This window comes from Trichosporon asahii (assembly GCF_000293215.1).
Source record: "Trichosporon asahii var. asahii CBS 2479 unplaced genomic scaffold scaffold00008, whole genome shotgun sequence".
In the NCBI taxonomy this organism is placed as follows: domain Eukaryota; kingdom Fungi; phylum Basidiomycota; class Tremellomycetes; order Trichosporonales; family Trichosporonaceae; genus Trichosporon; species Trichosporon asahii.
In genome coordinates, this window is record NW_014040916.1 from 67823 (window position 1) to 91182 (window position 23360).

Here is a 23360-nt window from a genome sequence, read left to right on the forward strand (position 1 = left end):
GGGTAGTGAACGAAGCCACTGTCTGTCAGCTCATGAGCGAAGACTGGTTGGCTCACTGGTTGCTGATGAGCCTTGCAAGAGGTGGTGTGACCGAGTGCAATGCAGTGCAGAAACACGAAGATCACGGGTGGTGGCAAACGACTTCCCTCGCCAGCGCCATCTCAGGCGGCTGGTTTCAGTTCGATTGCGGGGGCCCGGAATGACGTGTTCGGTTCAAATCCTATCAAATCAGGCATCACTGGAGCTCTAGGCTGTCGAGCTCGACAACAATACGCAGATCTCCGTCAAGGTTGTCATTATTACAAAATCCGCTAGATATCATGGAGGGGCAGCAAGAGCAGGCCATCGTGCCTATGGAGCCTGGATCAGAATGGCGCTTTGAACTCGAGCCCGACGAGAACATTGCCTTGAGAGTAAGTTGCTGACGTAGCTTTTGAAGCGAGGGCTAGCATCATCAGCTGGTGAATCGTGACAAGCACTTTCGCTGGACCGGGACACAGACGTGAGTGCACTTGGCACTGTTGTGATTGTTTACTGACTGTTAGTGCAGCCCATGTGATCTGTAGTTTCTCTGGCTGATGTACTGGCTCTCGCTGATGCTGTCCTGAACAAGGCACTGACCACTGATTAGGTACACTCGACAGACCCAGTTTACATCAACGGCGAGGAGCTGCCGCCGACAACGTGGTACCCACTGTACCGCTACAACAAGGGAGCTGTGTACTCCCCGACGGAAGGCAAGATTGAAGGTGAGCCTTCTTGTTTGCGGGAAGCTGACTTCAGTGTCCACGCTGCCGGCATCTCAGTACACCTCGACGTCGACGACACAGCCGCACCTGAACAGCCTGCATCTGGCGCTAGAGCGGCTACGCATTCTGTCCCGACGAGGAGGTGAGGGTGCGCTCTCAACACCCGAGGGGCCGAAGGGTCCGCGAGTCATGGTCGTCGGACCTCCGAGCAGCGGCAAGACGACGGTGGTGAAGAACCTCGTGAACATGGCGCTCGGCAGCGGCATGGGATGGACAGTCGGCGTCGCCGGACTCGACCCGTCAAGCGTGAGCTTCACGACTAACACCTTAACTAACTCCAGCCTTCGAACCTCATTCCCGGAACGCTGGCGCTGTCGACGCCGTCGCACCCAATCCCTTCCCACCACCTTGGACACCCCTTCGGGTCACCACCCGCCTCGATGCCGAGCAACACACTGAGCGCGGATGTGCCCACACTCGGATGGTGGTATGGTGGACAGGAGCCCACGACTCGCGGCGTGCCGATCTGGACCAAGCTGATCGAAAACATGGGTGGCGCCTACCGCGCACGACTCGAGAAGGGCCCTTTGCTTGTCCACAGCGGACTGTTCCTCGACACGCCATCTGCCTTCACGAATCCGACGCTGGGCCAGGTGAAGGAAAACCCTACCCGTTACCCTCTGCTGCAGCAGGCGGTCGAAGCGTTCGATGGTAGGTGCAGCTGCCCTGTTGTGCATTCGAAAGCTGACGCGGCAGTGGACTTTGTGATCGTCATCGGACATGAGAAGCTCACGATCGAGCTTCAGCGTCTTCTCGCCCCGAGCGGCGTCAAGGTCGTCCCTCTCCCTAAGAGCGGCGGTGTGGTCGACCTCGACGATGCGTATCGCGAGCTCGCGCATTCGCAGCAGGTCCGCACGTACTTCTACGGCGAGCCTGCGCTGCCCTCTTCTCTCGCTGGACTCTCGGGTAGCACTGTGCCTCTCGGATTACAGCTTAACCCGTACTCGTTCCAGATCCCATGGGACGCGCTCCACGTACTGCGTGTGGGTGAGGGCAACGCGGCTCCGACCTCGGCGCTTCCGCTTGGCTCGTCCCATGTCCTCTCACCAACTCGCCTCACCCGCGTTGACCCTGGAGGTCCCGCCCACGTCGTCCGCCTCCTCAACACCGTGCTCGCCATTGTGCGTGTCGACCCTGAGGACCGCCTGGAGACTGCTAAGAGCAAGGTGAAGGAGGAGGAGGGCGAGAAGGCCGAGGAGGAGGTCAAGGAGGTGGAGATCGACGAGGACGAGGTCCCGTACCGCGAGGAGATTGCGCAGCGCGAGGTCCTCGGCTTTGTCGTCATCACTGCCATCGACACCCTCAAGAGGAAGTACACCATTCTCTCGCCGAGCCCCGGTAAGCTTCCCTCGACTGTCGCGATCGCCGGATCGATCGAGTGGGTTGATTCGGCTTGAGTGCGGTTAGTATGCACTGCACAGGTAATGAGATACAGAGTTAGGGGTAGATTTGCATAGTGGAATCTAGGTTTTATAGATGTATGAGGATGCATTTAGACATCGCCAATGATGCGTCTAGACGTCGGCCTTGCCGTCTACGGCCTCTGCCTCGGGCGCCTTTACCCGGGCGGCCTTCTCTTCGTCGGTCGCGAAGTCGAACGCAAGCGGGTACGCCTTGTGGAAGGCAGCCTTGAGCTTGGGTTGCTCAGCGGCAGGAAGGAGGTTGAGCGCATTGCGCATGACTGTCAGGTTGGGGGGAGTGCCAGGGCCGGCAAGCTGCTCAAGGACAGACTCGACCTCAGTAGCGGGGGCACCAGATGCCTTCAGAGCCTTGGCGGCAGCGGCAATGTGCTCGGGGCTGTTGGGGTGGGCGGCGAGAGACTCCTTGACGAGAGCCGCGGCGTCAGTCTCGCCAATGAGAGAAGGAAGAATCTCGTCGATCGCCTTCTTGACCGACTCGGCAAGCTTGGCCTTCTTGATGACCTCACGGAACTCGACCAGGGCGGGGAGAAGACCGGCACCGCTCTTGTCAATGGCGGCCGCCTCACGCAGATCCCGGAGAGCAAGAAGGTACTGCTCCTTGCGGAGGTGGAGCTCGAAGCCAGCGAGCCACGTCTCTATCCTGCTGGCGTGGTTCTGCTGGAGGCGGGCCCAGAGCTTCAGTCCGTCATCCAGGGGCGTCTCGGTCTTCAGCAGCTTCTCGCCCCGCGGGTCCTGGTCAGGAGGCGGCGCCTCATCCTTCTTCTCGCCGGAAGCAGCAGCGGCCTTGCGAGCCTTCTGTTCAGCCTTCTGCGCCTTCTTGGCCGCCTTCTTGCGCTCGGCCTCCTGCTCAGGCGTCAGGTGCTCGACAGTGAGGTCGGGGTCGTCAGAAATGCGGATGTAGATGTCGATCGCAGCAAAAGCAGAGTGGAAGAACGCAGGGTGCTGGCGGATGGTGTCCTCGTACTTGATGAGATCGACGTAAGCAGAGAACGTCATGCGGCGCATGCAGTAAGAGTGGAAGTCGTACTGGTCATCCTCGTACTCCTGGAACACGGTGACGAGAGCCTGGTAGCGCTTGAGAGCCATACCGAGCTTGCCGCTGCGGTTGTGCGCGTCTCCCTCCTCAGTCAGGAACCAGAGGCACTGCATGTCGGTGAGGTCCTGGGTAGCGGTCACGTCCTTCTTGGTGAACATGGCCAGCAGCTCCTCCGCCTTCTCAATGTTGTTGGCACGGAGCCAGTACTTGGCTGCCTTGCTGTTCAGGAAACGATCCTGGCCATCGAGCAGACGAGCCTCCTCCATGGCCTCGGCAGCGGCCTGAACATCACCAGCACGCTTGAGAATCATGGCCTTGGCCATGTAGATCTCAGGCAGCGTCGGCGTATGCTTAAGAGCAACGTCGATGAGGTCGAGAGCCTTGGCGTAGTCCGGCTTGGGGTTCAGGGGATGAGAAAGGTGAAGGGCCTTGAAGTAGTAAGCCCAGAGGAGAGTAGTGGGAGGAGGAATGGTGTCGTCACCGTGAAGGCTGGTTTCCGACTCAAGCTTGGAGATGATCTCGTCCATAATCTCGCCGACAGCGAGCAGCTTGGCGGTGTCCCTGTAGACACCCTTGACGTCGACGAAGAGGGACGGCACACCTCGCTCAAGTCCACGGACGATGTACTCGCGGGCACGCTTCTTGAACTCCTCTCCCTCAGCAACATCCAGGGGCAGTCGGCGGGGAGCCGAGGAGCGAGGGTACGTCTCCGCGAAACCATCGAGCTGCTTCAAAACGTGATCAATGGCAGAGGCGTCCAACGGCTTGGTAATGTCGTAACCCAGTGTTCGGAGGAAACCGCGGTAATACTTGAGGTTGTCACTGTTCTGCTCAAGGAGGACGCGATAAGCGTCCTCAGCCTCCTGCTTCCTTCCGAGCTCGACGAGGAGCTGAGCCTTCAGCTCGCTTACCTCTCCGCGCGGACTGATCGTGCCGTCCTCAACACCCTTCTCCAGGCGGTCGAGACCGCTCTGGAACTTGCCGGCAGCAATGCACATCTTGATGACGTGCAGGAGCACCTGGGCACGCTCCGGGGCCGTTCCTCCCTCCTTGTTCAGAGTGTTCTTGTAGTCGTCGAACACTGCGAGAGCCTCCTCGTAGTCGCCGTGCAGCTCGTGAGCAATCATGAGGCCGAGCCATGACGAGCGGATCTGCGGTCGGAGGAGAAGGTAGTGGTGCCTGGTCTCGATGGCTAGCGGGTAGTTGCGGGTGTGCGTAGCAAGAGAAATGGCGTCACGGAGAACAGGAATGTTGTCGGGGTCCTGCTTACGAGCCATAGCGAACGCCTTGCTCGCCTCGGTCCAGTCGCGACGAGACTTGGCAAGGATGCCCAGGACATGCCAGGTAATGTGGCTCGTAATGTCCTTCCTGACGCCTAGCCGGGCCATCTCCTCAGCCTCCTCCGCCTTCGCAGCCGAAGAAGCGGTCGGAGGGAAGGGCAAGGACGAGTGGATCGTCAGCGCCTTCAAAGCAATCGTTTCTGTTGTAAGCTCGACCAACCCATAGCAGCTCACCTCCATGGTTCGGATACTTTTTCAGAATAGTGTCCGCGGCCTTGATACCCTTTTTGTACTGCTTAAGCTCGTACTGAGTCTGCAGAGGTTAGCGATTGCGTAGCCAGCGCAGAGTGGAAAGCCGAACACCTACAAGAACCTCCTTGAAGAGCTTAGCCTCCTTATCGGGGAGCTGACGGTGCTTGGGGATCCCGTGAGCGTTCATTGTCGACGGGACGGGTAGACGACACCGGACAGCTGAGGGGGAAGGGCTTGTAGGCGACGAGTCGTTGCGGAGATGACTTTTGGTCGCCTGAAGCCCGTGGCCCTTGCCATCGCCGTCCTCGATTGCTGTCAGGTCCTAACGGAGGGCGCAATTAACAATTTTTAGATGCACCGTGAAAAGTGGAGGTCAACAACTGAAAGGACATGACGTCGAGCTTACTGGCGATTAGGACTGGTGTAGTGCTGCGGTGCTTGCCGATCGGTCACCTCTGAATATCTGAACAAACTGAGGAAGAGGCTTCGACAAGCGTTGTCACACTGCCGTACAAGCTGGTACATACGACTGTCACTGGATACAGAGGACCTCCTGAACACCCGCCGCCGCCAACGTCCTCGCTCTCTTCAGGCTGAAACGCCTCTACTGTCAAATCTACGCGACCCGTCCTGATGGCTCTCAAGCCTAGTCCAATGTGGTGCTCCTACTGACCATCTGCTAATCACCTGTCCCGCTACTTGCCGGCTTACAATAGCTACTGCTACTGCTCTAGTATCCAACTTTCCACGCGATTCCCAGTCTACCGTCGCCAGCTGCGTTGTGTACACCGATAGACATGGGATGCTGCATTAGAGAACTGCTGCGCTCAGAACCCCCAGTCTTGCCAGGCTTCGGCATTGGTAGCGCTCTCCATGGCACTCTTGAAGTCGACCTTCGCTAGGGTCACAGGGATGAACGTAAGGTCCGCATCACTCTCGAAACTCTTCGCGCAACTGCGAGTTGGATCGGGGATGATGCTCGATGACAACCAAGGGATCCCTGCGGAGTTGAGAATGTCCGTCGCCTTTTTGAACTCGGATATGACGTTGAGGTCGGATCGACGCCACTGAATTGCCAACGCTTCGACAAGAAGGAGTTTGCCGTTCGCGAGGCTCTTCCAGTGCTCGATGTCGGAAGCAAGCTGAGCGGATCCCGGCCCTGGATACACATGCACTGCTATCAGTGATTTTGGAAACCGATGCCTCGTGTCACGTACGAGCGACGGCGTCAAGTTCAGGACACTGCATGGCGCCCTCAAGGAAAGAGCAGCCGTTGCGGTCGGAGCCTCCCAGCCCGCCGTTGGCGATCTTGATGGGATTGCCGGCGCCGAGTAGACTGTTGCGCATGAAGCTGGCGCGCCTGCAGACCCAGTCGGCCGCTGCGATATCAGAGCCCACCTCCGACCCGCATGCTTGACGGAGCCCAGCGTATGGTTCGTTTTGCACGTCGAAGGCCAGGATCATCTCATGGAAGTCCTTCCACACCTCGCCCGTATACTTGCCTCTGTAATCGAGAATGTGCCTAATGCGATTGTCGTAGTAGTTTTCAGCCTCCTCGCTCGTGTAGAATGAGTGTCCATAATGGGTGTACGGGTCACTTGACGAGATTCTAGCATTAGACCCAGTCATCACTTTTACACACCCGTACAGGCTGTTGCCGTCGTGCGGTGAGATGATCACCTTCATGCCATTGCCATGCTGGCGGATCAAGTTGAGTGTCTGGTCTAGAAGATCGAGTGTCTCGTCCTTGTACTCTCCAAGTGCCAATTCCAAAGCTGGAACAGGCCAGGTGACCTTGGTTCCCTTGTCGCAGCCGAGAACTTGGTAACGTACGCTGAGGCGAAATACCTTGACACCGATGGAGGCTAGCTCCTTGATGAAATCTATCTGATCCTTGCCTTCAAACATGCCCTGGAGAAAGTACGTGTTCGTACCGGCCCAGGAGTTGGCAACAGCCGCCCAGGCGAGGACGACTAAGAACATGAGGCTGAGTTGCGTCATGGCGGAGAGGTCGAAACGTTGAGAGGTACAATCTGTGATACGCTTCTGTGACATGTTACTCTGCATAGTAGTTTGATGATTGTGTTGCTGCTGACTATTTACTCCTGTACAATAATGACTCGCTGTGTCGGTGTGGCTATGGCACTATAAGAAAGGGAACTATCTAAAAACGAATACGAAACAAGAGCGGCTGGGCTCTGAACAAGAATGAAATGATGAATTATGGTTTGATGTGGGGAATGGTGGGGTCGTTGCCGGTTGGTTTGAATCCTGCTTATCGCGATGTGTCGGTCGGCCAAAGGAACAATAACTGATCAAGGGTTCGCCCCGGAATAGCGACCAGATCTACGCCTAAGTGACCTTGGTTCCCTTGTCGCAGCCGAGAACTTGGTAACGTACGCTGAGGCGAAATACCTTGACACCGATGGAGGCTAGCTCCTTGATGAAATCTATCTGATCCTTGCCTTCAAACATGCCCTGGAGAAAGTACGTGTTCGTACCGGCCCAGGAGTTGGCAACAGCCGCCCAGGCGAGGACGACTAAGAACATGAGGCTGAGTTGCGTCATGGCGGAGAGGTCGAAACGTTGAGAGGTACAATCTCAGGATGGAAAGAGACCAAGCCTTTTAGTGAAGACTGTCCGATAGCAGCTATGCAGGTATCGAGAAATTGGGATTCGTCCACTCTGCACAGGTTTGAGAAGGCGGCAATGCGATCGGAGCTGGAATGCCTTCTGTTCGAATGTCAGCTTTGGGATTCTCCCGGATCAGCGCTCCCGGCATCCCCAACCAGCGCTATCAGCCGGAAGGCATACCCAAACACTCTAAGAACCAAGTCGGCTTCCGATGTGGATGATCCCGGAGGGCGCCGCGGATGTGATCGTCCAGGAACCAGTTGCTGGAGAGGACAGTAAGGCAGTGTCGAGAAGCTCTCTTGGACACAACAATGACTAAACAGCATTATGGGCTGCAGATGGCCAAACAGGCTAGATGAGAACCGCACCGCCCCACAGTAGATCCTTGGTCTTTGAGGAGGTCGCATGCGAGAGATCTGCTGAGTCCTCAGCCTGCTACACGCATCGACCTCCTGGTACCGCGCTTTCAGACCCTCACGATCCATACAGCTCTCGGGAGGGATCCTCATTCCCCTTTGAGTAGTTTTTCAGTGAAGATAGATGCTCGGTTTTTCTCCACACGAGCCCTCAATGGCCTTGAAACGTGCCGCGTCGCGGGTAAGTCGTCAGTCACCATGACCACCGTGACCGCGCTCGAAACAGGAGACTTGCACGTGATGACGGGCAGTTACTTTCAGCTCGTCACCCAGAGCGCTTCTCATTAACGTTCGTGTCAATAAGGAGTTAGCGTCAATGTGATGCCTACGCCGACACAGGTCCTTCTCGCTTCGTTGTGAGACGAATGATCGAGATGGGCCGTGCCATCACAATGGCAAAGGTGTCAGAGGATTAGGTAGCGGCTCCGTTGGTCCAAAATGATCGTGAGACGATCAGAAAGCTCCTAAGACGCTTCTTAGTTGCCTGCCTGGGATACCGGATCGTGGCGAAGGATGGGACAAGTCACTGGTGGGAAGTTTCGAAGCAAAGCCTCAGCGATCAGCAACGTCACCAACGAACGCATCGGACTTGCTCTGAAACTCGGTCACTATCCCACGATAGCTCCCAACGGGAAGGCTCGGCCTCCACCGACGATCGGTCACGTGAGTCCAGTCAGCCATGACGCGCGGTACGCGCACTTGTCAACAATCTCGAAAGGAAGACAATCCGAGTCCCGCGAACACTTGACGAAAGACGAAGCTGTAGAAATATGTCGGAGCCGCCACCGCCAACGCAAGGGAGGTAGGTTGCCCCCGCTTTGTGCAGAGCTGATAGGCTGTGTGGCCGAGCCGCCGCCGAGCATCGAGCAGCAAAGTAAGTACGATCTTCCGTTGTGACTGAGCTGACAGCAAGTTGAGGACAAGTAGGTTTCTGGCGCGATCTGGTCTCAGAGCGAGCTAGATTATAAGAGTAGTTCTCGGTGCCAGGCTCTAACTGCCAGCTGCTTCCGTATTCTTCTTGCGACAGACAACCATATCGGCTACGCGGAGAAGGACCCTGTTCGCGGGCAAGACTCGATCAACACTTTCCGCGAGATTCTTGAACTTGCACGCGACTATGAAGTTGACTTCATTCTACTGGCTGGTGACTTGTTTCACGAAAACAGGCCATCAAGGACCTGTATGCACCAGGTCATCGCGCTACTGAGGGAATATACGCTCGGCGACAAGCCTGTGCCGTTCGAGCTGCTGAGTGATCCGTATGATGGAGCCACTCCTGGCTTTTCGTAAGTTTTCTTTGCCTAGTAGGTCGCTAACGCTTTAGCTTTCCTGCTATTAACTACGAGGACCCTAATCTCAATGTCGGCATTCCTGTCTTCGCCATCCACGGCAACCACGATGATCCTCAAGGGACTGGACCGGAGGGTGCCCTTTGCGCGCTTGACGTGTTGTCTGTGTCTGGCACGCTCAACTACTTTGGCAAGATTCAGCTGTCTGCAGACGAGGCGACCGAAACGGAAGACTCGGGCATCAGGATCCGGCCTGTCTTGCTGCGCAAAGGCACAACACACCTCGCAATGTACGGCATCGGCAATGTCAAGGATAGCCGCATGCACTACGAGTTGCGATCCAACCGCGTCAAGATGTACATGCCTGAAGGAGGCGGCGTTGCGGAGGATGATTGGTTCAACATGCTCCTGATTCACCAAAACCGTGTTAAGCACGGCGTCCAGTCGAACGTTCCCGAAGGCATGTTCGATGATTCTATCAATCTCGTCGTCTGGGGCCACGAGCACGACTGTCGCATTTGGCCTGAGAAGGTCGAGGGCAAGCCTTACTACATCACTCAACCCGGAAGCTCAGTCGCCACGAGCCTTGCCCCAGGCGAAGCACTACCAAAGTGAGTTTCCAAAAGATGGTGGATCTGATACCAGGCACGTTGGAGTGCTCTCTATCCAAGGGGACAAGTTCCAGATCGAGCAGATCCCACTCAAGACGGTGCGCCCGTTTGAACACGAGGAAGTGCATCTGGCGGAGGTTGCTGCGTCGGACGAGGCGCCCATCGACCTGGAAGATAAGGATACGATCACGGCGTATCTCCGGGAGAAGGTGAGTCGAAACCCGGCCAGAGAGCTGAAGTCAGGTTGACGAGCTTGTCACGCGTGCCCAGGTTAAATGGGAAGAGACTCATGATCCCGACACGGAGCAAATGATGCTGCCTCTCATTCGTCTTAAGGTCGAGACCACTGGGGCTAAGGAAATGACGAACCCGGTCCGCTTTGGACAAGACTACATTGGCTGTGTCGCAAACCCGCGCGACATTCTGCAGTACTACCGCAAGAAGCAGATGGGAGACCGCAGTGCGTTTTCAGTACACCCACACACGAAAGCTGACAGCAGAATCGGCCAACAAGCCGGACATGCCCGAGTTTGACATGGAGTGGGAGGGAGAAGAGGGCGTCGATGGAGAAGAGCCTATGACTGTTCGTGATCGATTGGCAAAACTGGAGATGTCGAGCTTGGTGAAAGGGTATCTGAAGGCTCAAGAACTCCAAGTCCTCGCCGAGAACGGCTTGGAGAATGCCGTCATGCGCTTTGTCGACAAGGAAGACAAGGACGCCATCAAAGAGTTAGTAGTTTAATCGAGCAAGAGATCTGACAGGTTAGCTTCTATCAGGACGCACTGAAGGGGTTGGGTAAAGACATGCGCAAGAGGGCTGTTCATAACGAAGAGGACCTGGAGGAACATGTGAGTCGTTCTTGGGAACGTCCCAGAAACCCTATACTGACACCATGTCTCAGCTGAGTCGAGCGAAAGAAGCGTAAGTGGCATAGGCAAGCGGACCACCGCAAGCTCGAACTCTCTATTCTTACGAGAGAGGTTGATGCTATCAGTGATTGATCTCCACAGAGCTGTCGCGCAGTGGGCGGACCACGATCCGGCGGAGACACGGACCAAAGGAAAGGTGAGCTCTCTCTCGTCGGAAGACAGCCCAATTTGGTCACAACGACCAGACGGACATGGGGTTACATTAAAGTTTAAGGTGGAGCTGATCTTCTTAGGGCCGAGCCAATAAGCGCACCCAGGACTCGGACCAGGATAGCATGGGTGGGTGAAAGCATGTGCATCACCAGGAATGAGTAACTGACACTCAATTCAGCGTACGACAGCATGTAAGCATAACGGCAGGTTGCTGTTGCCGATGATCTTAACGGCGTTAAGGATGCTGACATGATCTCATCAGGATGGAAGAAGATGAAGTCGAAGAGCCACCCAAGCGAGCTTCTTCCAAACGAACGACAACTTCGGCCGCGCGGTCAACGAGAACCGCCAAGAAGCAGCCTCTGGTACGTACGCACCCTCGTTGTGCCTTTCTCATGCTTTGGCACAACGAAACATCACGTCCGCAGTCCCCCCATTGCAGCCTGCTTTTCGCGTTTCAAGTTGAACTTATGCTAACTTTGCAATTAGTTTGACAAGGGTTCGGAGTCGTCAGACCAAGCGTCCGACAACTCGGTAGAGCTGGTTGAGTCCTCACCGGACCCCGCACCTCGCAAGCGGGGTGCCACTCGAGCTGGGCAGACAAAGACGACCAAGGCTGCATCATCCTCCTCTTCCAGGGCAACGCCTGCTCCTTCAACTTCCAGGAGGGCGGCTGCTCCGACTGCCCGAGGTAGCGCCCGTGGCCGCGGCCGCAGCAATGCCGCCAGCGGGGGCACTCAGACTCAATTGAGGTGAGTGGTCGATGAAAGTTGCTCTCGAAGCATTCGAGAGATCAATCCTCGCGCTGGCCTTCTGGCAGTAGAAGACGCTAAATCCTCACCCTGGCTCTCTGCCCAGCCATGCCGCAGAGAGCACAGCTTCACTCTTCCATCGCTAAACTCCGCATTGAAAGCCGCTGACCTGTGTAGCTTCGCAAAAGCTCCGCGCGCAACCGGTCGCAAACTGGTGAGTAACTTTTCTGGACTTCGTGGGCCCAGGCCGGATGAACCGGGGCGGTCTGGAATGTCGCTAACGGCATGTCCAGGTTGACAGCAGCGATAGTGAATAGAATTGCCCGTCCTGGGCAGGCTGCAACAAGGCAGCGGCAGCAACTCCGCAGTGCCGATGTGTAAACGATCTGCAGATCACCGATGAGCGGTTGCGCTCTCTAGTCTGGGGATGGCGGAGTGAGGCCAACCTCCATCATGCATGCAAGTGTACCATAGGCACAACCCAAAAGCGATATATCTTGCAGCAGGCAGACATGCACGTCGGCCCCTCCGGACTCCTGGCAGAGAGCGAAAGAGCTTCCCGGTCCCTACGGCCCCCATTTCGTGCCCTTGCCGAAACCCTGTCCGGGTTGATACCCTGCAGGTGGCGTACGCAAACCTGCCGGGGCCCTGATGGAAGGCTGCCCTCGAATGTCGATGCCGTGTCGCTGCATGGCCAACCAGTACGTAGGGCGAGCGCACATTCCTTCCGGCCAGGCAAACGAGAGACAGCAATGCCGTACAGTCTGACATCGTTTGCGTCCGGCGGGTGCGTTAAGGGTTGGCCCGGCCGAGTGCACGCGTGCGAGAGTACGCGAGCGTCAGGCTCGCGTAAAGAGAGGGTGTGTTCATCCCCGAGAAGGTCTCGCGAGGCCGCGAACTCGTCGCAAGATACACAGCGACGGCCGCATTGGCTGCAGCTGCCAGACCCGGTGTGCGGATCTTACGTGTTTGTGCGTGTTCTCGGCAGACAATGTCTTGAATCTAAGAGCTTGCTGGCTGTCTCCTGGCAGCGTTTGCGGCGGGTGATTTGCTGAACGCACACAGCGAACGCGCTCCGCTGTCATCCGCGCTATGGATGTGCGTCGCGTGGCGGCCACCAAGTCCTAGCATGTCTCAAGCATGTCTTGCGATACAGCCTGCTGGAACGCCATGCAATAGCCGTCCCCTGTCCTTAATTGATGCTTGCATCACATATCATGCCGGACCATCTGTCTGGGACTGAGGTCACGAGGCCTCGGATCAGCCTCGTCCGTCGGCGTGACTCGTCACATTCTCGGTGGTGTGCTCGACATTTACTCCTTCCGGACCGTGACGGAGGTGAAAGAGCAAGGAAGGGCGTTAGGCAGGGGCATAGCATGAAGGTGACATGCCAATGCCTACTGAATACATCGCGTCCAAGCGCACTTCAATGCTGTTAGTAGTTCAAGCCGTGCCTCCCTTGTGCCTGCGGGGAGATGCGTCCGCACTGAGGAGCAGGCACAACAAGGTCCCTGGTGGGTGCGGGGCAGACGAGGCTGCAGGGTGTCCAAGATGTGCAGGACATGAGGGGGGGCAGGTTTGTGCGGGGTGGCGTTTTCCGGGCTGACGGCAGCGGTTGGAGTTTGAGGCGTGCTTGCGAGGCTGACACCACGGAGCACCGAGCACGGGCACGTCGATCCCTTCAACGCCTTGACACTACATCACACGAGCCAGTGCACTCTCGGCAGCGGCTCGTATCGTGACCAATGTGTACGTGACGGGTGACAATAACAGCAAGCCTGGACTGGCGGTCGATACGATTTGGGGCGGGAGCGGTGCAGTGGTCGGAAGGTGCCGACTGTCTAGGCGGCTAGGAAGTCTTCTCGTCTTCTAACGAGGTGCAGAAATCCTCCCCGCTCAAGAGCGCAGCGGCTTACCAAATGCCCCAGAATGGGACCTGCAATTGCTCCTGCTTGCGGGACGAGCATCCACAGCGAAGCTGAGGTCTCCCTCAGGTATGCTGACATCCGCCCTGGTTTGCAACTTGGTCAGGAAGCGAGAACGAGTGGAGGTGACCGGTTGGCGTTGCAACAAGGTTTGCGCGGCTTCCTGGGAGCATTCATGTCGATCTCATACTTCCGACCGTCGCACCACGGAGACCCGAACCCCGTGCTCGTGTGCTTATTTCTCCGCGCTGCTCCCCTTCTCCTTGCGGTTCCCCCGGTATCCTCGAGTCTGCCAGGTGAAGCCCACTATCGGCGCACTTGGTATCCTCCTAGAGTGAGCACATGCATCGGCGGATACGTCCTTGGTATCAATTGTTGTCCACCTGATCTTACGCCGAGCCCCGAGTGCCTGCCACGCCTGCTACAGCAAGACTTGGGTTAAGGAGCCGCGGGGTACCGAGTGCCGGGGCCTTGCGGACCTCGCCCGACTGCTTCAGAATGAATTGTTCAGTTGGACCGCCGAACCAAATCGCCAGTAAACCCCTCCACGCCCCTCAAGACCCGCTGACCGACGAGCAAGGAGGGGAGTACGACGAGCACGCCGGTGTCAGCTGTCAGGCTTAGCCCTCAGGCTAGCCCCTCGCCAGGTCCGAGTGGCCAATGTGGTGCCATCGCTGGAATCTGCCAAAGCGTGGGAGTGAGGTTTGCCGCCAAGTCGCTCGTGAAACGTGCGGCGTGCGCTGCGTGCACTTCCTCCTGCATCAGAAATCACACCCGAGGGGAGGGCCCCCAACCCGCCCACAGCTAGCTCAGCACTAGCCAAAGTCTCTCAAAGCTCTCTCAGCCCTCAGGGTGTGCAAGGGGGCAGTACGGAAGTTATGTAATGGAAGGAAGGATTCGAAGAGCTCACTGGCGAAAAGCCATCGCGCGCCCTTTGTATGCCCTTGCTCGCTGAACTCTATTCCCGCTAAGCGCATGTCCGAGGTTGGCCTCCTGGCTCGTTATCGCCCATTGCGGACATGTCGAGGCCGCTTCAGAGGAATGCGTACTCCTCTGAAAGATCTGCACGCGGTGCACAGACAGACATATGGCTGGAGGGGGCTGTGCAGGTGCTTGCGTCTGCAAAGGGGTAGTGGGTGCGGGCGTCGCTGCGTGCTGGAGCCTAGTGTCATGGAGGGAGAACGTTTGCCCACTGCCGCAGTGGGATCGGATCGCCCACCACGGGGACACACCCACCGCTCCCAGCTCATCACATGATGGCTCCGGCGACGCTGGAATCACCCACACGCAGATCCATTGCTCCGGAAGGCCATGCGGCGTGCACGAGCTAGCCCACCCCCCACTCCGACGGGCAGCGGGGCACTATTCGCGTGCTGTTCGATACCGGGACAGCGTCTCGCAGCCCGCTCCGCAACCATGTAATTATGCGGGTCTCTGCAGAAGTCACAGAACCGTGGGGTCTCGAACGCTGCAAATATCGAGGTCAAATCGGCGCCCGCGACGCTGGCGAGAACATTGCGCCGATTCGCCATTGCCGTAAGCACGTAAGCATGCAGAGGCGAGACAAACTATGCCCGAGGACCTTCACGCAAGCACCCCAGGACGTTGCAGGATGCTCGCAACCCCAAGAAGAGGATAAGGATGCGTCCGAGGTCGTCGTGATGTCAGCGCCGGCCTCGTCAGGATGCATTCTTGTCACTTCGTCCAGTCACGAAACAGATATGTTTCACGCTTTCTGAGTGGACAAACAACCAACTCGTGCTGGCACGCACTCTTACGCGGCATGGCATGCCAGGATGAGCAAAAGGATGAGGCGAGGACGCAAAAATTGCAGTCTGACGGCAGGGGAAGCAAGGAAAAATAAAGGTTGTAACCGAAACGGCGTCCGTAAGGATTACGGAAGGGTGCCGCGAATGCCGCGAACACGGACGTACGTCAGTGCTCTGGTATCAGGTTTATCTAAGCTTCGAGGTCTGCGAACAAGCTTCGACTTCGAATCCTAAACCCAAATGCTCCGGACAATCATCGTGGAGGGTGCCTGTCAGTGCCTTGAAGATGTCCTTGAGCATCCCTCGAAGGCTGTTGGAGCTTTCAATGACTTGCTTACGTTCGTACGGATGTCCTGAAGAAGGAGGACGGGTGTACGGGTGCGTGCCTCACCACCCCCGTACCTTGCAGACTCGGCGAGGTACGTCGTATCATCGACGAGGACGAGGTGGAAGACGAGGAAGAGGAGCGAAAGGAGCACACGGGGTACGGGGTCGGGAAGCTCGTCCCAACGAACCCAGATGCGCCCAACGTGAGCTTGACGCTAGAGAGCCGGACCAGAAAGTGCACAAGCTCGATGCAGGCTCTGCAACCCTTAGAATCTGCTGTCCCTCTGCGTCCCTGGTCTGACGAAAAGGACGACGGACAGCAGGAAGAAGGCACAACAGGTTCATTCTCAAACGCAGAGCCCGCTGCTCCCAGAGCCCCGCAGTTCGTCATGAGAGCGAAAGCCGTTGCGCGAACATACCGTACATCGGGACTCCTGTATCGGTCATGAGCCCCAAAGTCGCCCGTCCTTGTCCGGAAGGGGCCTTCCCCCGGCCGGAAGAGCCGGATGCACCAGCTAGGCAGATCTCGAAACCCCTCCGAGCCGCAGGCCGCAGTAGGGATTAGCCGCATGCTGAAGCGGCGTACGCTTCTGCTTTGGATCGCCTGCGCTCTGCGCTCTGCTCTGCACAGAGAAACACATGCCGAACCGCAGTAGTGGAAGACGGACGATATAAAACAAGACCTGTCGCATTCTCAAACGTCTCTTACACCCCCGCACCCTATCCGTCGTCCACCCGCGCTCTAACGGTCCTATCTACCGCTTACCGCACCCTCGACGACCACCTTACCTCATCTCCCCGCACTAAGTGGCCCGCTCGGTATTCGCCAGCCGCACACTGTGTTCCAGACCTTCCAACCCTTCCAACCCTTCCACACGTTCTGCCCACTGCTTCTGCCCACACGTTCCCTACGACTGTTCCGCCCTTCTTTAAGCGGTTCAGCTCACGACGTCTTCCCCACCCATAACCTCTCCTGGTGTCTACCCCACACACACGACCGGTGTACCACCAGTTCAGTCGTTGTCTCACACCACAACTTCTGAACCGCAAAAACCACAACCCACCACAACTTCGCCACAGATATCTAAGCCGAGACACTTGCGAGTGATCGAATCGGGAAACAAGCTTCCCGCCTCATTGTCTGGTGAGTTGCAGTCCCACCCGTCATACATAGTCTCATACACACGGCGGCCGCACAAGCGCACAAAGCATAGCGCGGACCACTATCGGTGTGCCCAATGCGTGCTGCGCCAGTGCAAAGTGTCGGCCGATGTGGCGTGCGCCGCCAGTTGCCTCCATTCTCTCTCTAGATCTCTCCGTCTCTTAACCCATGTTCGCACAACGCGGGCCTTTGTCTGAGATAAGCGCGAGATGCACGAGCCGCGCAGCCGAGGCTGTCCGCCGCCCGTACCTCGCGGGCCTCGCGCATCCTTGCGATGAGTCATGTACTGCTGTGTGCCGGCTTTGGGTATGCGCGAGGTGCGTAGTGCGATTCAGCGCATGCGTGGTGTGCAACTAAGGCTTTCGGCGCGCCCCTGCCCCCTCCGCTTGCAATGTCGCCAGAGCCCGCAGCACCCGTAGAGCTTGCGAGAGCCTAGGGATTTGCGATCGGTGATCTCGATCCCGCACGCGAGCTAGTGGATGTTCGTTCTCGCGCATCGCGTCGAGGTCCCAGCGTCTACCTAGTGCTCGGTCTACCAGATCGGGTTGTTCGGTCCGTGCCAAGTATAGACCCGGCGTCTGTGCTCTGCATGCTCCTATGCAGCCGCGTGCACTTGCACGCGACGCCGAGAGCAGAGGACGGAGCCCGGTGGTGCACCCACAAAGAGTGACGAGAGGGCGGAATGGGCGACGCGCCTTAACGCCATTTTGCATTGACTTTGTGCATGGCAATGAATCACGCACGGGCACACCGGTACGGAGGGTGCGGTATCTGCGGCACAGGACATGATCGTTCGCGATCCCTCTGTGTCCCTCGCTTGCATTGAGAGGTTCCATGCTTTTTACCGTTGCTCGCTGGGGTTGGAGCCGGTCGGGAGCATTGAACGAGACGAACAAGGCCTTTGAACTTGGGATGTCTGACCTTGAATGGGACCCGGGTGGTGACTGTAAATTGGCCATCAATACGTAAGGCGTACCCACCGCTTGGGTCGCTGCGCCCGGCCGTCCCAGGGTTTGCAGCCCTGTCTTCCTTGTCTTTGCTCCTGGGTGCTCCTGGGTGCTCCTGGGTGCTCCTGGGCATGGTCCCGATCAATGCCGCCCTCCGCACCCTCCGCGAACCCGTTCGCCGCCACCGTCTGCAGAGCAGAGCAATGCACCCGGCTTCTGTCCGTCCTGACGTTCTCTGGGCCCTTGACCACGCTACCCATGCCTTGTTCGGAATCGCTAGTCTCATTCTCGACCCCCTCGGCCCTCGTCCTCTCTCAGGCGCAGGGGCCTCGACCCCTCAACGCCTCTGCCGTATACCGCTGCCGTACACTGCGCACATTCTTTCAATGCCTTGCCCTCGCGATCGCTGTTCCACCTCCCCGGGTCTCGCTTTCGATGGCGCGCGCGCTTCCTCCCCCTCTCTTTCCTCTCTGCATATATCTGACTCTGACTGTTTGCCCACAGCTTCTTCCTCGTCTTGACTGCCGCTTCATACACGAGCAACACTCGACACGCAGAGTCGGCTCCCTCTGCCTTCTCATCGCTGCGATCTCGAGCACGCACCACCCAGCAGATCAGATCAACAACGTCGCCTGACCCACCCAGTGATCGATCGTCCCAACGCATATCGCAAACTCGCCAGCGACCGTCAAAACGACGCGACCACGCTCCTTTCCACCTAGACTTCCCCCCTCACACGACGAACTCGTCTTCCTCACCATGAGCAGCTCATTGAAGATGCTCGCCAATCTGGACCCGCTCCCGAGCGACGTCCGCAAGTGGCGTATTCTCCTGCTCGTGTCCGCCGTCAACTCGCTCACGCAGCGCATGCAGACCTACCTCGCCGACATGGGCTGCACCAGGGTCTCCACCGAGCTCGCCCTCTCCGACGAGACCATGGTCTCCGCCGTGCTCGCGCATTCGCCTCACGTTATCATCTGCCCGTTCCTCACCAAGAAGGTCCCGGACGTCGTCTACAGCAACGTGAGTAACCCACCCCGAGTCCCCACATGCCGCGTGCACGCCCATCTACGGCCCGACTCCGAGCGTGTGCCCACTCATGGCGCATTCCTGGAAGGGTTTATGGTGCTCAAGACGCCTCTCGTGTCATATGCATAAGCCATGGCGCAGCAATGTCGCGTGTCCCTGGTCGGTCACCCAGACAGATCCCATTTTCGGTGTCCTGGAATTCTTCTACCGCAATCGGTGCTAACGCCTTTCAGATTGTCACCCTCATCGTCCACCCTGGTCCGCCGGGCGATGCCGGTCCCGCTGCCATCGACTGGGCCATCATGGGCGACCGGGGTTTCGAGCCCGACTCGGCGGCTGCACTCGCTGAAATGGCGCTGCCCATCGATCGTGCACTCCCCCTCGACCAGCGCCAGCGGACGCACTGGGGACTCACCGTCCTCCAGGCTGACCACACCTTTGACGGTGGTCCCGTCTGGGCTTGGGACCAGTTCCCCCTTCCGGACATCTCTACGGTGACCAAGTCGAACATCTACCAGGGCCCGATCACTGCTGCCGCCCTGCGCGCAGTCCATGTCGCACTTTGCCGCATCTCGAAGGCGTACGCCGGTCTTTCCGACCCGTCTCACCGTGGACAGCGCGTTGCCGTGCGCCCAGACCCCCGTTACTCGAAAGAGTGTGTCTCGAACGGCCAGTCGTTCTTGGGCGGGCCGCTCAACGCGAGGCCCCAGATCCGGCCTGGCCAGCGTCGCCCGGACCTCACCAGGCACACGGCGGCTGACGTCTCGCGACTCATCAACTGCGGCGACTCGCAGCCGGGTGGCACGATCAAGACGACACGCTCGTTCATGTTCGTCTATGACGCCCACATCCACATGAGCGTTGCTACGCTCCCCAAGAACCTCGTCCAGACCCGTGGCTTCAGGTCCTTCGATGAGGTCCCCGCGGGCACGGCTCTCGCCACGCGTCAGGGTGCGGTCCTCTTCAAGACGGCGCCATGTGGGCACGGCCCCATGTGCTCGCACGGCTGCGGCATCGCTGTGTGGCTCACGCACGGTCGTCTCCCCAAGCCCACCCCAGAGAGTGCCCTCAGCGCCAAGGTTCCCATGGCTGACGCTCTTCGTGCCGCGGGCGAGGGTGCTCGCCTTGACGGCGTTCCCGAATGGGCGGTAACGGACTTTACTGAGGTGCCTGGTACCTGGCAGCAGGTGTTTGTCCGGACCGTGACAGAGGGCGACGCGCTGATCCAGCTCGTGTACTGGGACTTTTACAACGGTGCCTTCTCCACGACCGGCTGCGACTACCTCGTGGAGGCGCTCATGTGGGCGACCGACCCGGCCCGCGGCAACGTCAAGATTCTCGCCCTCATGGGCGGTGGCTACTTCTCCAACGGTGTCGCGCTTAACATTATCGAGTCGGCCGACCACCCAGGCCGCGAGACCTGGGCCAACATCAACGCCATCGACGATGTCGTCGAGGTCCTCGCTGGCGACGTCACGAGTGCGCCTCGCTCTGAGTTCCTGGGCAACCGCCCATCGCTCACTGAGCGTGGCATCCTCACGGTCGCGTGCCTCCGCGGCAACGCTGCCGCCGGTGGAGTCGCGCTTGCCGCTGCTTGTGACGTTGTTGTGTCGGCTGGCTCTGTCGTCCTCAACCCCGCCTACCGCGCCATGGGCCTGCACGGCTCCGAATTCCACCTGTACTCGTACGTCGAGCGCTGCGGCCGCTCCATCGCGACCCACCTCGTCAAGGACATGCTCCCGCTGTCCGCCGCGCGCGCTCGCGAGCTTGGCCTCGTCGACGTTGTCGTCTCTGGCCGCGACCAGCCGGCTGCCGAGTCGGAGGCTGCGATCCTCAAGTTCCTCCGCAACGTTGCTGCTGCCCCGGCTTCGGCCTATGGATCACTCGAGTTCCCCTCTGCGCCCTGGACCAAGTTTGCGACCAACACTCCTAGCCGCGCTACGACGCTTGTCGAGCGCTTCTGCGAGAACAAGCGCGGACGCTACGAGTCGAACCTGCACGTCCCGCTCGTCAACTACCGTCACGAGGAGCTGTCGCAGATGCTCCTCGACTCGTTCCACCCGCACCGCTCGCAGCGCTACCACTCGCGCCGCATCAAGTTTGTGCGCAAGGTCAAGGCTGAGAAGACGCCGACTCGCTTCGCCCACCACCGCGTGCACATGGAGCGCGACGAGGAGGAGACTGCGGCCTTTGACAATGCCCCTGGATGGGTGCGCGGTGAGGAGTGGTCGTGGGTCGGTCACCAGACGCCGACGTCGATGACGACGTCGCAGGGCCTGCTCATCGACTTTGCCGCTCCCGTCCCGCCTCTCTCGCGCCCGCCGAGCCGCCGCAGCTCCCGCTCGAACAAGAGCTTCCACTCGCTGCGGTCGCACAAGTCGCAGCCATCGATCCGCTCGCACAAGTCGCAGCCCTCCATCCGCTCGCACGCTAGCAAGGGCTCGATCTCGTCTGCTGCCCCGAGCGTCCAGGGCTCGCCTTCCCAGCAGCACACCGCCACCTTTGCCGGTCCCGAGACCGTCGAGACGCTCGACGACTCTGTCCCGCCCGTCCCCGCCCTGCCCGAGGTCACCACCCCGGAGGGCGTGAAGCGCCGTCCGTCCCTGCTCGCTTCCGTCAGCAGCGGCTCCATCGGCCGCAGCAGCACCTGGGGCCGGAGCACCAAGAACGAACCCGTCGCTCCGGAGCCCACGCCTGCGCCATACATCCCCTCGCACCTCGCCGTGAAGGCGCCGAAGCGCCGTGCTTCGTCCTTCCTCGGCCGTCTCGCCGGCGCCTTCCGCTCGAAGCAGGACCTGCACGTCGATGTGCCCCCGACGCCGCGCACGCCGCTCTCCGCGACCCGCATCCCGTCTGGCGCCACGACGCCGACCTATGCCCGCCCCACCCTCGTCAACGAGGGCAACACGGACTCGCCCTGCCTCTTCAACATCACTGGCGACGACGCCCTCCTCCCCAAGATCGACACGAGGCCGCAGGTCCTCAGCGTCTAAGTTTCGTTAGCACTCATCTTAGTTCCCACCCATCTCATGCCGCAATCTACATACCACCCCCTCGTGCCCACTACAAAGTACATTTGGTCTCTCCTTAATTGTTGTGTATCTTCTCTTCTCTTTTCGTGTAATCTAGTGTTTCTGCGAATGCATCGGGTCTCTTGTGACTGGATGGGCGTCTGGCTTGGTGTCCCTTAGAATAGCTGAAGCAGGCACAGTCTCATGTCTCACGTCAACGGGCTGGCCATGTCAACTGAGTAGGATGACATCAGCCACAGTCATCACAGTGGACCAGGACATGGGTACCAGTCCAGAGTCGTGGAAGCAGTATCCACCCCGTCATCCACTTCTCATGCATGACGCCGTCGTCTACCATCTCGTCGCCCACCGTTGTCCAGCAAAGAGAGGACAAAGGACAAAGTTCAGTGGAAGGTGTCCGAGACCAGGCACGGAAGTTGTGAGCTTGAAGTGTGTGTCAGAGTTCACGACAGAGGAGAGAAGGGAGAGAAGGGAAGTTTCGGGGCCAACCTTGAGCCAACCCTTGCTCAGATCAGTCTTGACCTCGTTTCATGTTTCTGCCTTTCTCACACGCCGCACTTGGGACCGGTGTCTGCAATGCTGCCTCCTAAGTTCTTCCAGCTGACAAAAAGATGATCACAGTGTAGAAGAGGTGCGGGGGGGTATGAGGGTCTGGAGAGGATAAGAGGACGGTGGAAGATGGTTTCGGAAGCTAAGCCTGCCACGGGCGAGGCGTCACTTGACTACGCACCGAGGACGTGAGGACGTTGCGAGTCTCAGAGACCAGGCTTGGCTCCCACACTCCAGTCCATGCATGAGTCAGCTGGTGATGACTCGGGTCAGGCCACGATTCACCGCGACGCAGGATCGTGAGACCACCACGACAGCGCGACGGCCGTGCACCGCAGCGTCGCACTTCGCACCTCGCCCAGCCAACAGAAGGGCGACTCTTTCCACTCGGTCGTTTCGCGCTTCCACACCTTGCATGACCGAGCCACAGTATTGTTCCAGAATAGCGGTCCCGTCTCGGTCCTACGTGGACCCAAGCGCGATGCTGCGTACCGTTGTGCTGGAAGATGGGTACAGAGTCAAGTTTGCCTTGCTTTGCCTCGCGCCGCGACGCTTCGAAGTAGTGCCTTCATCTCGTGCCCATTCCGTCCCACGGCCTTAGAGGCAGGTGTCGAGGAACGAGAGGCGAGGTGTCTGGTGCCCAGCATGCCCGGTCCGGTATCTGGCAGTCTTTGGGGGGATGTTGTGGAATGTCTCGTCGACGAGGCTGGGAGACGGCTGGACTGCCATAAGTGGTTCGCAGAGGGGTGGTATCGGTGGTAGGTTTGCCTGGTTCGGCCATCGGCCAGGAACCAGAAGCCCAAGCTTCACCGACGTCTCGGCCGTCTCGGACAGCTCTCATCTCGATCTCGTTCGTGCAGACCGGTCATCGACAAGAGAGGCTTCGTACTGACCGGCCGCCAGGAGATACGAGCATGCCTGGCTAGACTGACTGCCGACTGACCGCTACCGCTGTACGGAGAAGCGTATACAGCCAGGACTGAATGCAGTTCTGGGTATGTCAGTGCGCGCACCTGAATGAGGGGTGAGGACGCCGG

The 23360-nt window shown here is 58.7% G+C and overlaps 7 protein-coding genes across 7 annotated transcripts; 5 read left to right on the forward strand and 2 right to left on the reverse strand.

Moving 5' to 3' along the window:
• Window positions 1-320: 320 nt before the first annotated feature.
• On the forward strand, window positions 321-895 carry A1Q1_06645 (uncharacterized protein; the record flags this gene model as incomplete). Its single annotated transcript, XM_014327694.1, has 2 exons — window positions 321-413; window positions 632-895. The coding sequence occupies 2 exons, from the start codon at window positions 321-323 to the stop codon at window positions 893-895; spliced, it is 357 nt and encodes a 118-aa protein (XP_014183169.1).
• Window positions 896-1189: 294 nt separating this feature from the next.
• A1Q1_06646 (uncharacterized protein) lies at window positions 1190-2206 on the forward strand (the record flags this gene model as incomplete). The annotated part of the gene is made up of 1 exon (XM_014327695.1): window positions 1190-2206. One exon carries the CDS (start codon window positions 1190-1192, stop codon window positions 2204-2206), a length of 1017 nt encoding a protein of 338 aa, XP_014183170.1.
• Window positions 2207-2323: 117 nt separating this feature from the next.
• Window positions 2324-4985, reverse strand: A1Q1_06647 (uncharacterized protein; the record flags this gene model as incomplete). Its single annotated transcript, XM_014327696.1, has 3 exons — window positions 2324-4729; window positions 4767-4859; window positions 4914-4985. The coding sequence occupies 3 exons, from the start codon at window positions 4983-4985 to the stop codon at window positions 2324-2326; spliced, it is 2571 nt and encodes an 856-aa protein (XP_014183171.1).
• Window positions 4986-5625: 640 nt separating this feature from the next.
• Window positions 5626-6853, reverse strand: A1Q1_06648 (uncharacterized protein; the record flags this gene model as incomplete). Its single annotated transcript, XM_014327697.1, has 2 exons — window positions 5626-5957; window positions 6016-6853. The coding sequence occupies 2 exons, from the start codon at window positions 6851-6853 to the stop codon at window positions 5626-5628; spliced, it is 1170 nt and encodes a 389-aa protein (XP_014183172.1).
• A 1149-nt stretch (window positions 6854-8002) lies between these two features.
• A1Q1_06649 (meiotic DNA double-strand break processing-related protein) lies at window positions 8003-11900 on the forward strand (the record flags this gene model as incomplete). Its single annotated transcript, XM_014327698.1, has 17 exons — window positions 8003-8029; window positions 8329-8511; window positions 8776-9107; window positions 9173-9601; window positions 9669-9748; window positions 9809-9957; window positions 10019-10208; window positions 10249-10481; window positions 10526-10597; window positions 10651-10670; window positions 10760-10814; window positions 10912-10957; window positions 11010-11022; window positions 11094-11196; window positions 11321-11583; window positions 11761-11797; window positions 11877-11900. The coding sequence occupies 17 exons, from the start codon at window positions 8003-8005 to the stop codon at window positions 11898-11900; spliced, it is 2256 nt and encodes a 751-aa protein (XP_014183173.1).
• Window positions 11901-15517: 3617 nt separating this feature from the next.
• On the forward strand, window positions 15518-16053 carry A1Q1_06650 (uncharacterized protein; the record flags this gene model as incomplete). The annotated part of the gene is made up of 3 exons (XM_014327699.1): window positions 15518-15615; window positions 15687-15807; window positions 15859-16053. 3 exons carry the CDS (start codon window positions 15518-15520, stop codon window positions 16051-16053), a joined length of 414 nt encoding a protein of 137 aa, XP_014183174.1.
• A 2419-nt stretch (window positions 16054-18472) lies between these two features.
• A1Q1_06651 (uncharacterized protein) lies at window positions 18473-21735 on the forward strand (the record flags this gene model as incomplete). The annotated part of the gene is made up of 2 exons (XM_014327700.1): window positions 18473-18736; window positions 18976-21735. 2 exons carry the CDS (start codon window positions 18473-18475, stop codon window positions 21733-21735), a joined length of 3024 nt encoding a protein of 1007 aa, XP_014183175.1.
• Window positions 21736-23360: the final 1625 nt, after the last annotated feature.